Source organism: Amia ocellicauda, chromosome 9, assembly GCF_036373705.1.
Source record: "Amia ocellicauda isolate fAmiCal2 chromosome 9, fAmiCal2.hap1, whole genome shotgun sequence".
In the NCBI taxonomy this organism is placed as follows: Eukaryota; Metazoa; Chordata; class Actinopteri; order Amiiformes; family Amiidae; genus Amia; species Amia ocellicauda.
This window is the reverse complement of record NC_089858.1, coordinates 18,386,901-18,401,324: the sequence shown is the minus strand read 5'-3', so window position 1 is coordinate 18,401,324 and position 14,424 is coordinate 18,386,901. Positions and strand designations below refer to the sequence as shown.

The 14,424-nt window shown below is 42.6% G+C and overlaps 2 protein-coding genes across 2 annotated transcripts; one reads left to right on the top strand and one right to left on the bottom strand.

Moving 5' to 3' along the window:
* The first annotated feature begins 149 nt into the window (after positions 1–149).
* LOC136758876 (lysosomal protective protein) lies at positions 150–5,143 on the top strand. The gene is made up of 11 exons (XM_066713588.1): positions 150–511; positions 841–952; positions 1,055–1,192; positions 1,303–1,461; positions 1,559–1,650; positions 1,975–2,059; positions 2,669–2,821; positions 2,960–3,087; positions 3,497–3,659; positions 3,968–4,057; positions 4,372–5,143. The coding sequence occupies exons 1-11, from the start codon at positions 345–347 to the stop codon at positions 4,453–4,455; spliced, it is 1,371 nt and encodes a 456-aa protein (XP_066569685.1). The 5' UTR covers positions 150–344; the 3' UTR covers positions 4,456–5,143.
* A 111-nt stretch (positions 5,144–5,254) lies between these two features.
* Positions 5,255–10,374, bottom strand: LOC136758209 (lysosomal protective protein-like; the record flags this gene model as incomplete). Its single annotated transcript, XM_066712478.1, has 12 exons — positions 5,255–5,502; positions 5,824–5,913; positions 6,025–6,187; positions 6,493–6,620; positions 7,786–7,935; positions 8,024–8,298; positions 8,440–8,447; positions 8,498–8,589; positions 8,801–8,959; positions 9,289–9,423; positions 9,878–9,989; positions 10,259–10,374. Coding segments are annotated over 12 exons (1,509 nt in total), but the record flags the coding sequence as incomplete, so codon positions are not given.
* Between the last annotated feature and the right edge of the window lie 4,050 nt (positions 10,375–14,424).

Below are 14,424 nucleotides of genomic sequence, written 5' to 3'. Positions count from 1 at the left end.
CCGTAAACATTTTAGCAACAACAACGATATGGAGAAGTATGAGGTCCAAAGCTCCCTGGACTTCCCTCAGTGCAAAACATAAAACGATTCCACATTTGCTATTACAGGATACGGCAGTACTCAGGAAAATGTATAATTCTCCGAATCACAATCTTGCATTGGTTTCTGTAGCACCGTGTGGAAGTTCCCCGATCACATGACACACGACAGAGCAAGTCATATGACTTTACAGTAGTTTAAAACAGGGTTGAGAAAGCTGGTGCGAGCAACTTCTCTTTTCTTTCCCCCGGTGCATTGAAGCACTGTCCCGGTTTTGCGCGTACGTGACAGCGCACAAGGGAAGCATGTTCCTGTGTAGTTTCGTCTTCTCCTTAATACTTTCGAGCTGTGCCGCACAGATTGGTTACGATCCGGATGAAGTGATCGGTCTGCCTGGGCTCACCTTCAAACCGAATTTCAGGCAATGGTCCGGCTACTTGCAAGCAAGCCCCGGGAAGTATCTGCACTATTGGTAAAATTGCACTAAACGTATTTAGGAGGCACACGTATTCTTAATATGGGTGGTACTGATGTAGAATACCAACTTCCGCATTATCTTCAAGTTTTAAAAGTCCATGTTTGTATTGAAATCATCTTAAATTATACCATTGAAATCTTCTGTGTGTCTTCAGGCCAGTGTTGATCGATCATTCTGGTTTAATAAAATACCAGCCATGCTTAAACTGATTTTATAGAAGCTTGAATTGTGGAAACATGTGCCATTTTCAGTGAGATCGATTGGCGTTCCAGGTGTGGTTTATTATTCTGTATTCGCGTCATAATGGATGGTTTCCGCGGCAGGTTCGTGACCTCCCAGAGAGACCCGCTCGAAGACCCGCTTGTGTTGTGGTTGAACGGCGGTCCGGGCTGCAGCTCTCTCGATGGCTTCTTGTCGGAGAACGGACCTTTCCACGTAATGCTTTACAATATTTATCAATGTTTATCCAGCTGTAAAATGCCGCACATGATTGGTTTAATTTGGGGGGCAAACTGAGAACGGTTTCCTTCCTGGCAGGTGAATGACGACGGTGCCACTCTGTACCGCAATGAATTCAGCTGGAATCAAATCGCCAATGTATTGTACCTGGAGTCCCCGGCAGGTGTGGGCTACTCGTTTTCGGGTGATAAACAATATGCAACAAACGACGACGAGGTTGGTGCAGGCTTTGGCAGTACAGTTGGCATTTCCACTCAGTGAATTTCATGTTACTTGTTTTTTTTCATCGTTTTACATCCCTGATCCTGCTTAATGCTTTTCAACAGGTGGCTGATGACAACTACATAGCTTTGCAGGGTTTCTTCGACAAGTTCCCAGACTTCAAGAGGAATGACTTCTATATATTTGGGGAGAGTTATGGGGGGATTTACACACCAACACTGAGCCTCCGGATTGCCAATGGCTCTGCGATCGTTAATTTCAAGGTAATGTCAAAGACTGGGACCTGTGCAAAAGTTTTTTTTTTTTTTTTTTTTTTTTAAATACCTTTCTGTTATGGTTATATATTTTATTTGTCTTCAGGGCTTTGCGGTTGGAAACGGGCTAAGCAGCTATGACCTCAATGATCAGTCTCTTATCTACTATGGATACTACCATGGCCTCTTTGGAGAACAGTAAGTATCATTTTTTGTATTATTGGATTCAGAAGGTCCTTGCTGCTGTATGATCTGTGTTGTGAGTGTGGTATCTCCTCTGCAGGGCTTATCTCAATGGTGGCCTGGAAAAGCCTGTTTCTTTAGCCACTTCGCATGGATCACATTTGCTTACCTAGTGTCTCTGCTTTGAAACTGAAACACAGGAGAAAATTCAGCCACATGCCACAAAAGCCATCCTTGTCTTGGATTTGGACTTCCTACACTGACCTTTGCATGCATTGTGTTTAATGAAGAGATCTTGTGCTGTGTATTAAATACATTAGTGAATCTTGCTTTCTCCAGGCTGTGGGCTGACCTGAGCACCAACTGCTGTAAGAACGGGACCTGCAACTTCTCCAACACCACTGAAACGAGCTGCAAGCAGTTGGTATGGCATGATTTCCTCCCAGTCTAAATCCATGCTTCTCAACCCTGGTCGTGGGGTGCCACACTGTCCTGCTGTTTGTTTTGGTTTTGTTTGTTCAATCCAAGCTCTCCACTACTTTGTTGAACCAGATAACTGACCCTATAATGCTCCTGATCCAAGCTTTTTAATTATCTGATGTGGTTGGGGATTTCAAGTTCAATACAGAAATTATGTAATTCAATTTTCCAGTGTTTTAGTAAGATTAGCAATTTAAAAAAAAAAAAAAAAAAAAAAAAGTAAAAGAGAGCAGATTGGGTCAATTAGAAGGGCTCAGTTAGAATGATAACCATGAGGATAGTGTGCCACCAGGACCGGGGTTGACAACCACTGGTCTGGATTGCTTTAAGATCTTGAAGCACTCCAGGTTTAGCCAACACCCTGAGAGCACAAACCATGGTAGTTGTTCCCCTGCAGATATGGTGGTGGTGGTGGTGGTTCACCACAAATACCGCATTTCTACCCAGACCATTTCAATTCATGCAGTTTTACATTTTAATTGATTTAGTCTTTTTAACTTTCATGGCATCTGTAATTTTGTTACATTTATTGAAGAATCTCTGGTCTTGGCAGGTACTCCAGGCATTTGGTATAGTCTACAACTCTGGACTGAACGTGTATGCCCTGTACCGGAACTGTGCTGGTGGCTTGAAGGCACACTCCCGCTATCAAAGGGACATGGAGAACATCTTCCGCAGCTACAGGCACCACCTGGGTGCTGCAAGGGTGAGAATGGACCCCCTTTAACTCCAACCCTCTTTTCTCTTGAACGCAGTCCGGTACAAAAGGGAGTCTCTAGAGCCAGCTCTCCTTCTTGGTGATGTCCCACTTTTACGAAGACTTTTTTTTTTTTTTTTTTTGCAGCTGGTGTTGGAGCTGGACTCGGTCCCTCCCTGCATCAACAGCAGCGCTCAGACCAGCTGGCTGAACCGTGGGGATGTGCGCAAGGCCCTGCACATCCCAGATATCCTGCCTCTATGGGACATCTGCAGGTAAGTGCGTGTGTGTGTGACCAAATAGGCCTTTGTGTATTGATTTTTTTTTTTTTGTGCGCATTACTTTTTGCTTGGCTCTCCTGCAAAAATAATTGTATGATTTGATTGGTTAATCCAGGGCTTAATTTTCCATAATAAATGACCAGAAGGGGGGGGGGGAAATCCTTACCTTAGTCTCCCCTTCTGGTATAACTGCAGTAGCCACATTGCAATGAGTTTGATAGTTAATCTGGAGTAGTCTGCAGGAAAGCTTAAATGTACAGCACAAGATTAAAGAATGGTGATATCTTTTTATATTTGTTTTTCCCCTTTATGAATAAATACTTGGGCTTCAAATTCGTATTTCCTTTAGGCAGAGGTGCACAATTGTTTTCTCCCTCACCTTATCATAACCCCTGTGTTGCAGTGATGAAGTTGGTGAAAATTACAAAAGTGTGTATCGCACCATGAATGACATCTACCTAAAGCTGCTGGGCCTGGGCCTGAGGGTGCTGGTGTACAATGGAGACACTGACATGGCCTGCAACTTCCTGGGGGACAAGTGGTTTGTGGAGCTGCTCAACCAGAATGTAAGACTAATCATCTTCCCACTTCCCTGTAACACAATTAAAGCATCTGGCTTGTGACAGGCTGCTACTGGTGATGACCTTTCACTGAACACACATTTCAGCACATAAAATGATGTACTATGAATAAAGTGTCGCTCACCCGACTAAGCAGGTAGCAGAAGCACTCGTTGCACCAGGCTGTGCTAAATGTGTTAAGCTTACTTTAATAAACCAAGCCAAACTGCTAAATTTTAAGGTTTGGATGGCAGATGCTGATGGGCTGATGCAGCAGTGCTTTGTGTTCTTACTACTTTATTTTGTTAATGCAGAAAACCACAGAGTACAAGCCCTGGCTGTATGACCATCAGATCGCCGGCTTCTACCAGCAGTTTGGCAACGTCACCTTCCTTACTGTGAAGGTGAGTATGCACTCAGCCCTGTGGCAGTGTGTCATCTCTGTCATACACCCCCCCCCCCCCCCACCACCTATCTATTTCTCTTTCCAAAAGTAGAGTGACAAGCCTGATTGGGTTTGTCTAATGTTGTTCTAATGCCTAGTGGTACATTGCATGAAAATTAAGGGCACTTTAGTGTTCCAAGACCAGAACTGGAGACCCCCAATCTGTAGTGTGGCTGGGTGTTGTAGATCTCCTCTCTTTTTTTTTTTTTTTTTTTTTTATCTAATGAATCTCTGGTTGATGGGACTTTAAATCCCCCTCTCTCTCTCTTCCAGGGTGCAGGACACATGGTTCCCCAGTGGGCTCCAGGACCAGCTTTTTACATGTTCCAGTCCTTCCTGGCTAACACTCCATATTAAAGGCCTGCCATCTTACTAATGGATTAATGATGGCAGTTAGTAAGCTGGAAGTTTCAATAAAGCCATTCAGCTTTTTATGTTGAAGGAAAGCATTTTCATTTTACAGATTGAAACTGTCTATTGGATTAAATCAATTCTTGGAGAATTCACTTGCTTACTTCTTTGTATGTGTTCCCTATGGAAAGTAGACTAAAGACAAAATTAATTTGTAAATATATACAATAATGTTGCTTGTTGTACCAAGAGGCCTTTTCAATATGAATCATCTCAGGGAGGGATGCAGAATAAACTGGTCCTACCAATCACCAAGTGTAGTCAAAACTGCTTGTTTAATATTGAATGTCCTATTAATTGCAGTGTCTTCAAATTCCTATTTTGAGATTCTAAACCACACTTCAAAATGTAATCGGAAGTTAATGTAGGGGAAGTGTTTTTTGTTTTGTCTCTAGGATTTGAGGAAACCCTGTTCTTCAGATGTGGGCACTTCTTGCCGGTTTCCCTTTTTAGCCACCTGTTATAAGTTTGAAAGAAGTTTGTGTTTCTGAGACTGTATGGAGAAGAGGGGGGATGTGCATTTGATTGGCTAGTCTGCGGTGGGTGGTGAAGAGGTGCTGTGTGATCCAGGGTCTTTGTTTCATGTTTGTTTTTATGTCCCAATTTGTATTTTTCTAATAAAATAAAAAAACTAGTCTTTTAGGAGTGTATTGCATTTGTTCAAACTATTAAAAAAAAAACATTTGGAGTGAACAGTTATTAATTCCATAATCATTCCTGGGATTAAGAACACAAATCCACAAGATTTAATTTTATACCTCAATTTTAATTGCTGATATATAATGATTGCTATTGTGCTACAACCTTTACTATATACAGAAATGCTACATTAATATTTTACAGTTGTAGGATTGCCGATTCATTTTAATTACATCAGTGCCAGTATGTACATGGAAATGGTTTGCAAGAAGCTCAGTAGGAGTTGGAGAGGAAGTTCTGGAACATCTGCAGCGCTGGGCCGGGCTTGTACTGGGGAACCATGTGGCCAGAACCCTGCACGAATGGACAGGAAGGAAATGACAGAGTCAAGGTGATGGAATGGAGGGCATGCAGTGCATTCTGGTAGTTGTAATTAATACTAGAAGAAACCTAGCCACATGTGTCTGATATAATATGATTGTTGTAGCCATGATGTTATAAAGTATGTGATATCCACTCCTTTTCTTCATGTACAGCTACTAACAACTCCAGACTGAGTAAATGGAGTAGAGCTCCACCAGCGGTTGAGTGTAGGTGCCACCAGAGATCCAAGTGATCTGAGATTTGGGAAATCTGAACTTCATCTCATACTACACTGCTGAATGGTGAACCTACCATAACAGTGAGGAATGTGATCTTCTGATACTGCTCCACATAGCCAGCGATCTGGTCATTGTAGTACCAAGGTTTGTACTGGCTTATTGGCTGCGGGACAAGAAATGGAGACGAGTGAATTGGAAGTCAGGCTGTTTATAGGATAAAGGGATGCACCCTCGCCCCACAGTTACCCAGCTGTACTGATTCTTTGGCTCTCACCTGCTGATTGAGGGACTCCACAAACCACTTGCCCCCAATGAAGTTACAGGCCATGTCAACATCTCCGTTGTACACCAGCAGCTGCAGGTCCTTCTGCAGCAGGTACTGGTAGAAGGAGGTCATGTCATGGTAGGTCCTTTGATACAGGGAACTCACTGTGGAGCTGTGGAGAAGAAAGTAGCCCTCAGTAAGAAACAAAAAAGGAAAGTTTAGGTTGGGTATTTGATCATCACTATAAGAACCCTGTGTGCTTAGCGTAGCTCAGCAATCAGTGCAATGAATAGTTTAAATATAACATCGGGTACAAGTTTGGTGTGAATGAAAGCGGAATGAAAAATCCAAAACACCCATGGATTCGTCTCCCCTGTGGATTAGTTAGTGGGATGCCTTGTATATGCATGTGACAGGATTGGCAGTGCTGACAGCTAAGTGCACATTGAGAACACGCTGCTTAGAGGGCTGCCTGACCTGCAGAGCTCCCAGGACTGCACAAAGCTGGGGATGTGCAGAGCAGTGCGCACATCGGGACTGTTCAGCCAGTAGTACATAGCCGTGGCGTTGATGCAGCGAGGGGCTCCAGGGATGGAGGCCTCCACCTGAGGGAGATGGGGGGTGGTTAGAGGAAATGAAACTGATCAAAATCAGCACGATTGCAGCTTCAGCCACAAGAGATGCTGGAAAAATAGGTCCATATACAGTTAGGTCCATAAATATTTGGACAGTGACACAATTGTCATCATTTTGGCTCTGTATGCCACCACGATGGATTTGAAAGGAAACAATCAATATGTTCTTTAAGTGTAGACTTTCATCTTTAATGTGAGGGTAGTTACATCCAACTTGGGTGAACGGTGTAGGAATTACACTCATTTTTATATGTGGTCACCCCAATTTTAGGGGCTTAAAAGTATTTGGACAATGTGATGGAGTGAACCCATCTCCAATAAAACCACACTAATCATTGCTGGTTTAGTGTGATTCAGTGTGTTGTAGTTAAGAAAACACCTTTTTAAAATGATATTAATGGTAGTAATTTGTTGTATAAAAAAGTGGAAATATATATATAAAAAAGGGGCATTGTTGGTATTAATATATCACTTTGATACAGATACATCTATCTCCTGGAGGTTGTTCTTGATCTGGCCAGCTGTTGTGAAGGGAGTTTTCTTCACCAGGGAAATAATTATTCTGTCATCCACCACAGTTGTTTTCCGTGGTCTTCTGGGTCTTTTGGTGTTCCTGAGCTCACCAGTGCGTTCTTTCTTTTTAAGGATGTACCAAATAGTTGATTTGGCCAAACCTAATGTTTTTGCTATCTCTCTGATTAGTTTGTTTTGATTTCTAAGGCAAAGGATTTGCAACCAAGTATTGAAACTCACAATTTAATTAATGATTATGTCAGTTTGTCCAAATACTTTTGAGCCCCTAAAATTAGGGGGATCACATATAAAAATTCACCCAATTTGGATGTAACTACCCTGAAATTAAAGATGAAAGTCAGTACTTACAGCACATCTTGATTGTTTCCTTTCAAATCCATTGTGGTGGCGTACAGAGCCAAAATTATGACAATTGTGTCACTGTCCAAATATTTATGGACCTAACTGTATGGTCCAGATCGCCAGGATACTTGTATATTCATACAGTGTATAGTATAGTGTAGTGTAGTATAGCAATGTATAGTATAGAGGTTGGACATCCACAAAAATATTCTGTACAGTGCAGCTCTCAGAGTGTGACTGTTATTGGACAGGTACTCACAGGAGCCTGGAAGTTGAAATTGTAATTGCGGAAAAGGTTGGAGACATCAGCAGCATAGCGACCACTGATCCCAGTGCCCCCATAGCACTGTGAGTACAGGTTGTAGATGTTGAGGCCAATGTCCTGAATCACGTATAGGGCCTGATACACCTGCAACACATAAAGGGACATGGGAAAATTAGCTAGGGAGACACTCATGAGCTACAAGATCAGAGGGCAACACAAGGACATGACTTACAGCGTTCTGGCAGGTGCCGTCAGTGCTGCTGTAGAAGTTGCAGGAGCCCCCAGAGCAGCAGTACTGGTTCAGCTCGGTCCACAGGCTGCAGACAAACAGAAACACTTTTTGAGATGCTCGCCTTGAAATGGGAGCCCAGGCCACTTGCAGATAAGCTCCCATGATTGTCTGGTGACCTGAGCAACAAGGGTTAAGTCCCTGAACTGGAAGTCTCCATTCCCAGTACTCTGAACTTGACCCTAAACTGTGCCCAGACAGGCAGACTATGGTGCCGGCTTTTTGGGATTATCCAAGGATGATTGTGAGAATGCTCTATCATCGTTCATGTGATTAGTATAATAGTAGTCTGTACTGTGTGTTGATCTGTGTACTGTCTGGAACTGCACAGAATGACACTGGGGCTGGTGCTCCATCACCTGCATCTCTTGACCGTTGTTAAGCCTTTCTAGTAGTACAATAGGAAGTGCAGCCTACCTATCCCCGAACAGACCGTGGTAGTATCCAAAGTAGATGAGGGACTGGTCATTGAGGGCGTAGCTGCTCATTCCATTACCCACACCCATTCCCTGCAAGAAACACATCCAAGCCAGAGGTTACCAGCTCTTCCTTCACCCCCATTACAGACAAACCCAGAGTTGTTCACTATCCCCCCACACCGACAACACCACCCAGACCTACAAGAAAAACATGAAAGCAAACCAATTGCTAAGGATGTACAGAGAGAACCAACACTGTCAGGATCTGGTTGACTGTTTGATCAGACAAGACAGACTTTACCTTCAGGTTGATGTTGTTGGAGCTGCTGGCGATTTTCTGGGTCAGAGTGGGTGCATAGATCCCACCATAACTCTCCGCAAAGACATAGAAGTCATTGCTGGCAAAGAAGGGGTACTTGGAGAAGAAATCCAGAAGGGCCTGGTAGTTATCATCAGCCACCTGGATTGCAAATATTAAGACAGGGTTCAAAACCAACGCATTGAGCTAGGTGGATTAACCAGACATACTTGACGCTCCAACAGAAGTGAAAGAGAGCTGTCAATGAAAGAGGGCTGCTTTTTGAACACTACTGCTCTTAATTAACTAAACAGCGTGGGGGGCTTGCAAACAGGAACCTACTTGCTCAAGGAGAGTTCTCAGTCCTCTGTGTGATTTCAGCACAGCTCATACACACATAGATAAATGCCACAAACTACAGTTCTAGAAGGCTGTAGATGTGTCTTCATCCTGGTCCCTTTTGGCTCTGCTTACCAGGTCCCATCTCTCACCTGCGGGTCACTAGTCTGGTAGTTCTGGGAGGTGGAGTAGGAGAATCCCACGCCAGCCGGGGACTCCAGGTAGATCACATTGGCCATTGTGTTCCAGCTGTACTTGTTTATGTAGACAGTACCATCATCATTCAGCTGAGGAGGAGAGGAGAAAAGAGGTGAGGAGAGGAGATAAGGACAGTTCAGGAGGTTCTTTATTTTAGGTTAGTTGTGGGTGAACTGCATTGCTGCCAAATGGCCCACAGCAATCTCTTCCAGGGAGATAGTTACAGACCAACTGTGTGATATATTAGCCTTGCAATCTACAAGCTGTAGATGAGAATGATGGACACTGCACAGAACAGTGATCAGTCCTTAGCAATCTATGACTCTTCTATTTCTATTTTTTGTGGGGTTATCTTTTCCATTGCACTTTTTCCTTCTCATTTGTTTTGAAGATTGGCAATTTAACATAGCCTGACTGTGAAGATCTGAGTCACATGCAAGTAGGAAAGACTATGACTCTTCTTTTCAGTGACTCTCTGTACAGGCCCTCCTGTTTTGGGTGCCCTGTGTGTATGTGTGTCAGGGCTGGCAGGGTGAAACTCACATGGAATGGGCCATTCTCTGCCAGCATGCCATCCATGGAGCTGCATCCTGGGCCGCCGTTCAGCCACAGGATCAGGGGGTCAGTGGAAGGGTTGTTCTGGGACTCGACAAACCTGCAGGCTCAAAAACATCAATGCTGAGACTGTCCCACCCAAACTGTCACTGCATACCCCTTACTCTCCCCCTCTCCCCTTCCTCCCATTAACCAACAGAAGAAATACAAAAGGGGTTCTGAGGCTTTAGCGCATGTGTTTCTTCTGAAACACAGAATAAATACAGGAAAGAGGAAAAACAACCAAACATTACTTAAGTAGAACTTAACAACAGGAACACATGTGAAGCAGTGCACAAGCATGACATTCTGCATCCTGTTTGTCCTTACCAGTAATGGAAGTACTTGCCCGGCCCTGCCTGTAGATAGCCAGAGTAGTGTTGGAAGTTGGGTATCTCTGAGAGCCCAGGGAGAGAGGTCACCTGGTCAGCGGAGTTCTGGCCCCAGCACCCAGTCAGTCAGGGTGGCCACCAGCAAGCTGCACTTGATCAGCATCACTTGCGTTTCATTTGCAGCTTTCACACATACAGTCTACCAACGGTCCCAGCTCCCTTTATATACCCACTCTGCCTCCTTTCATATCTCGCTCTTGATAACAGCCCTGAATATTATCACCATCTAGAGCTATTCCAAGTAGGAAACAAAGTAATTCCAACATGTCTGTATTTGTTTAATAACAGAGACACGTGTTACTGTATAACCTTTCAGTTTGACCGACATGTGCAGCCAGGTTTAAAATCCACCAGGTGTGTTTTGGTATTTAAAAAAAAAAAAAATATATATATATATATATATATATACACTCACCTAAAGGATTATTAGGAACACCTGTTCAATTTCTCATTAATGCAATTATCTAACCAAACAATCACATGGCAATTGCTTCAATGCATTTAGGGGTGTGGTCCTGGTGAAGACAATCTCCTGAACTCCAAACTGAATGTCTGAATGGGAAAGAAAGGTGATTTAAGCAATTTTGAGCGTGGCATGGTTGTTGGTGCCAGACGGGCCGGTCTGAGTATTTCACAATCTGCTCAGTTACTGGGATTTTCACACACAACCATTTCTAGGGTTTACAAAGAATGGTGTGAAAAGGGAAAAACATCCAGTATGCGGCAGTCCTGTGGGCGAAAATGCCTTGTTGATGCTAGAGGTCAGAGGAGAATGGGCTGACTGATTCAAGCTGATAGAAGAGCAACTTTGACTGAAATAACCACTCGTTACAACCGAGGTATGCAGCAAAGCATTTGTGAAGCCACAACACGTACAACCTTGAGGCGGATGGGCTACAACAGCAGAAGACCCCACCGGGTACCACTCATCTCCACTACAAATAGGAAAAGAGACTACAATTTGCACAAGCTCACCAAAATTGGACAGTTGAAGACTGGAAAAATGTTGCCTGGTCTGATGAGTCTCGATTTCTGTTGAGACATTCAGATGGTAGAGTCAGAATTTGGCATAAACAGAATGAGAACATGGATCCATCATGCCTTGTTACCACTGTGCAGGCTGGTGGTGGTGGTGTAATGGTGTGGGGGATGTTTTCTTGGCACACTTTAGGCCCCTTAGTGCCAATTGGGCATCGTTTAAATGCCACGGCCTACCTGAGCATTGTTTCTGACCATGTCCATCCCTTTATGACCACCATGTACCCATCCTCTGATGGCTACTTCCAGCAGGAAAATGCACCATGTCACAAAGGTCGAATCATTTCAAATTGGTTTCTTGAACATGACAATGAGTTCACTGTACTAAACTGGCCCCCACAGTCACCAGATCTCAACCCAATAGAGCATCTTTGGGATGTGGTGGAACGGGAGCTTCGTGCCCTGGATGTGCATCCCACAAATCTCCATCAACTGCAAGATGCTATCCTATCAATATGGGCCAACATTTCTAAAGAATGCTTTCAGCACCTTGTTGAATCAATGCCACGTAGAATTAAGGCAGTTCTGAAGGCGAAAGGGGGTCAAACACAGTATTAGTATGGTGTTCCTAATAATCCTTTAGGTGAGTGTATATATATATATATACACAAACACATACATCATATATATATATATATATATATATTGATCAGCCATAACATTCTGACCACTGACAGGTGAAGTGAATAACACTGATAATCTCGTTATCATGGCACCTGTCAGTGGGTGGGATATATTAGGCAGCAAGTGAACATTTTGTCCTCAAAGTTGATGTGTCAGAAGCAGGAAAAATGGGCAAGTGTAAGGATCTGAGCGACTTTGACAAGGGCCAAATTGTGATGGCTAGACGACTGGGTCAGAGCATCTCCAAAACTACAGCTCTTGTGGGGTGTTCCCGGTCTGCAGTGGTCAGTACCTATCAAAAGTGGTCCAAGGAAGGAAAAGTGGTGAACCAGCGACAGGGTCATGAGCGGCCAAGGCTCATTGATGCACGTGGGGAGCGAAGGCTGGCCCGTGTGGTCCGATCCAACAGACGAGCTACTGTAGCTCAAATTGCTGAAAAAGTGAATGCTGGTTCTGATAGAAAGGTGTCAGAACACACAGTGCATCGCAGTTTGTTGCGTATGGGGCTGCGTAGCCGCAGACCAGTCAGGGTGCCCATGCTGACCCCTGTCCACTGCCGAAAGCACCTACAATTGGCACGTGAGCATCAGAACTGGACCACGGAGCAATGGAAGAAGGTGGCCTGGTCTGATGAATCACGAGTTCAAGGTGTTTACTTGGCCTCCAAATTCCCCAGATCTCAATCCAATCGAGCATCTGTGGGATGTGCTGAAAAAAGAAGTCCGATCCATGGAGGCCCCACCTCGCAACTTACAGGACTTAAAGGATCTGCTGCTAACGTCTTGGTGCCAGATACCATAGCACACCTTCAGAGGTCTAGTGGAGTCCATGCCTCGACGGGTCAGCGCTGTTTTGGCGGCAAAAGGGGGACCTACACAATATTAGGCAGGTGGTCATAATGTTATGGCTGATCAGTGTGTATATATATATATATATAATTATAAATACACATATATATGTACCTTCACCTTCAGATCCCATTTGTACATTGGCTTTTCTTGCAGTGATTTTTATAAACTCCTTGACGTTTTTTGGAATTTGATTTAGTTTGTGATTTTCTGAAATGGTATCTATTGCTAAATGTAATTACAACATAAAAACTGCATTACTTTTTCCCCTTCCTTGTATATTCATTTATGTTATTGTTTTTTAACATGACTCTGCATTAACAAAGACCAAAGACATCAGACAAATAATTAACGAACACAGGACTGTTCCTGGAAAGCAGATACTGCAAGTACTTGAAGGCGATGTAGGAAATGGTGTCCCTTAATATCACTATTGTTCTCTACACAGACTAACATGAAAACAACGCATATAAATTAGATAAAACCTTTACAAAAATATATAGATTTAACCCTTTTGTGGTGATAAAGTTCATGGGTTATTTGCTTTTTAATGATAGGGCGTTCTGTCTGGCACATGGTCTGCTGTAATTATAGAGTATTTGAGTAAGATAGGGGGTTTTCTGGGAGTTAAGATTACCAAAGGAAACTCCAGGAGGGAAGTCACATTGGCCTCCCCAGTTTCTGTCCTTTCAATCTTAGTTTACCGGTTTCCATACTCCTACTAGACAGTGACATGCATTGTAAACTTTAGATTATTTTGAGAACAAAAATACTTAGAGAAACATTATTCTGGGATTGAATGGGTACTAATAAAATAAATAAAATGGGCCTAATATAATTATCTAGTTTGTTACCTTTTCTAAAATACTTCTGTGGTTTCATTTATTTATAATCTATTTATTTTGGCCAATATAATGGTTTACTTGTTTTATTTCACTGATGCAGATCCTTACATTAAGACCCATCAATTCAATACAAATGAGTTGTTGCATTAAAACATAGTTAATTGTTTTCTGGTAATAATTATAAATGCCTATTTTGCATTATTTTAAAAATAATAGAGGACTTTTGTCACCTGGGGACTCTGGATTTGTATTTGCCTGCACAGTGTCTGTTATTAGTCAGGTAGTACTGCTGATCTTGTTTGAGAAGAAAAAGCTTCATACTTGAATTTAGTATATATTAATCTTATACAAAATAATAATAAAAAAAAGACATCCTAATGAAAAGTCAAATATGTTAAATATTAATAAAGAAACATAAAGCGGAGGTAGGAGATGGCTTATGAATTTGATGTTAAACAAAAATACAGGACATTCTACTGCCAAATTTAGTGTATTTTAAATATGAAACAAGAGTTAAAAAATTACAGCAAATTATATAAATAAGGACTATAAATGTAGACAACACAGATCTCTCTCTCATAATATATATACATATACCCACAAACATATATACGTAACCTTTTTTTACCTTCACGATCAAGCTATTACTGTGACCTTAAGAATCTTAATGGAAATACACCTTGATAAAAGCACTCTTATCAGGGTCATTGTCTTTTCTTTAAATTTTTTCTGACACATTTTAATAAAGG

What these genes read in the sequence shown, in the direction of transcription:
- LOC136758876 (XM_066713588.1), top strand. Translation starts at nt 345, where the DNA reads ATGTTCCTGTGTAGTTTCGTCTTCTCCTTAATACTTTCGAGCTGTGCC. An exon ending in ATGCAACAAACGACGACGAG is followed by an intron (nt 1,193 to 1,302) that starts GTTGGTGCAGGC and finishes GCTTTTCAACAG; the next exon opens with GTGGCTGATGACAACTACAT. An exon ending in ACCACCTGGGTGCTGCAAGG is followed by an intron (nt 2,822 to 2,959) that starts GTGAGAATGGAC and finishes TTTTTTTTGCAG; the next exon opens with CTGGTGTTGGAGCTGGACTC.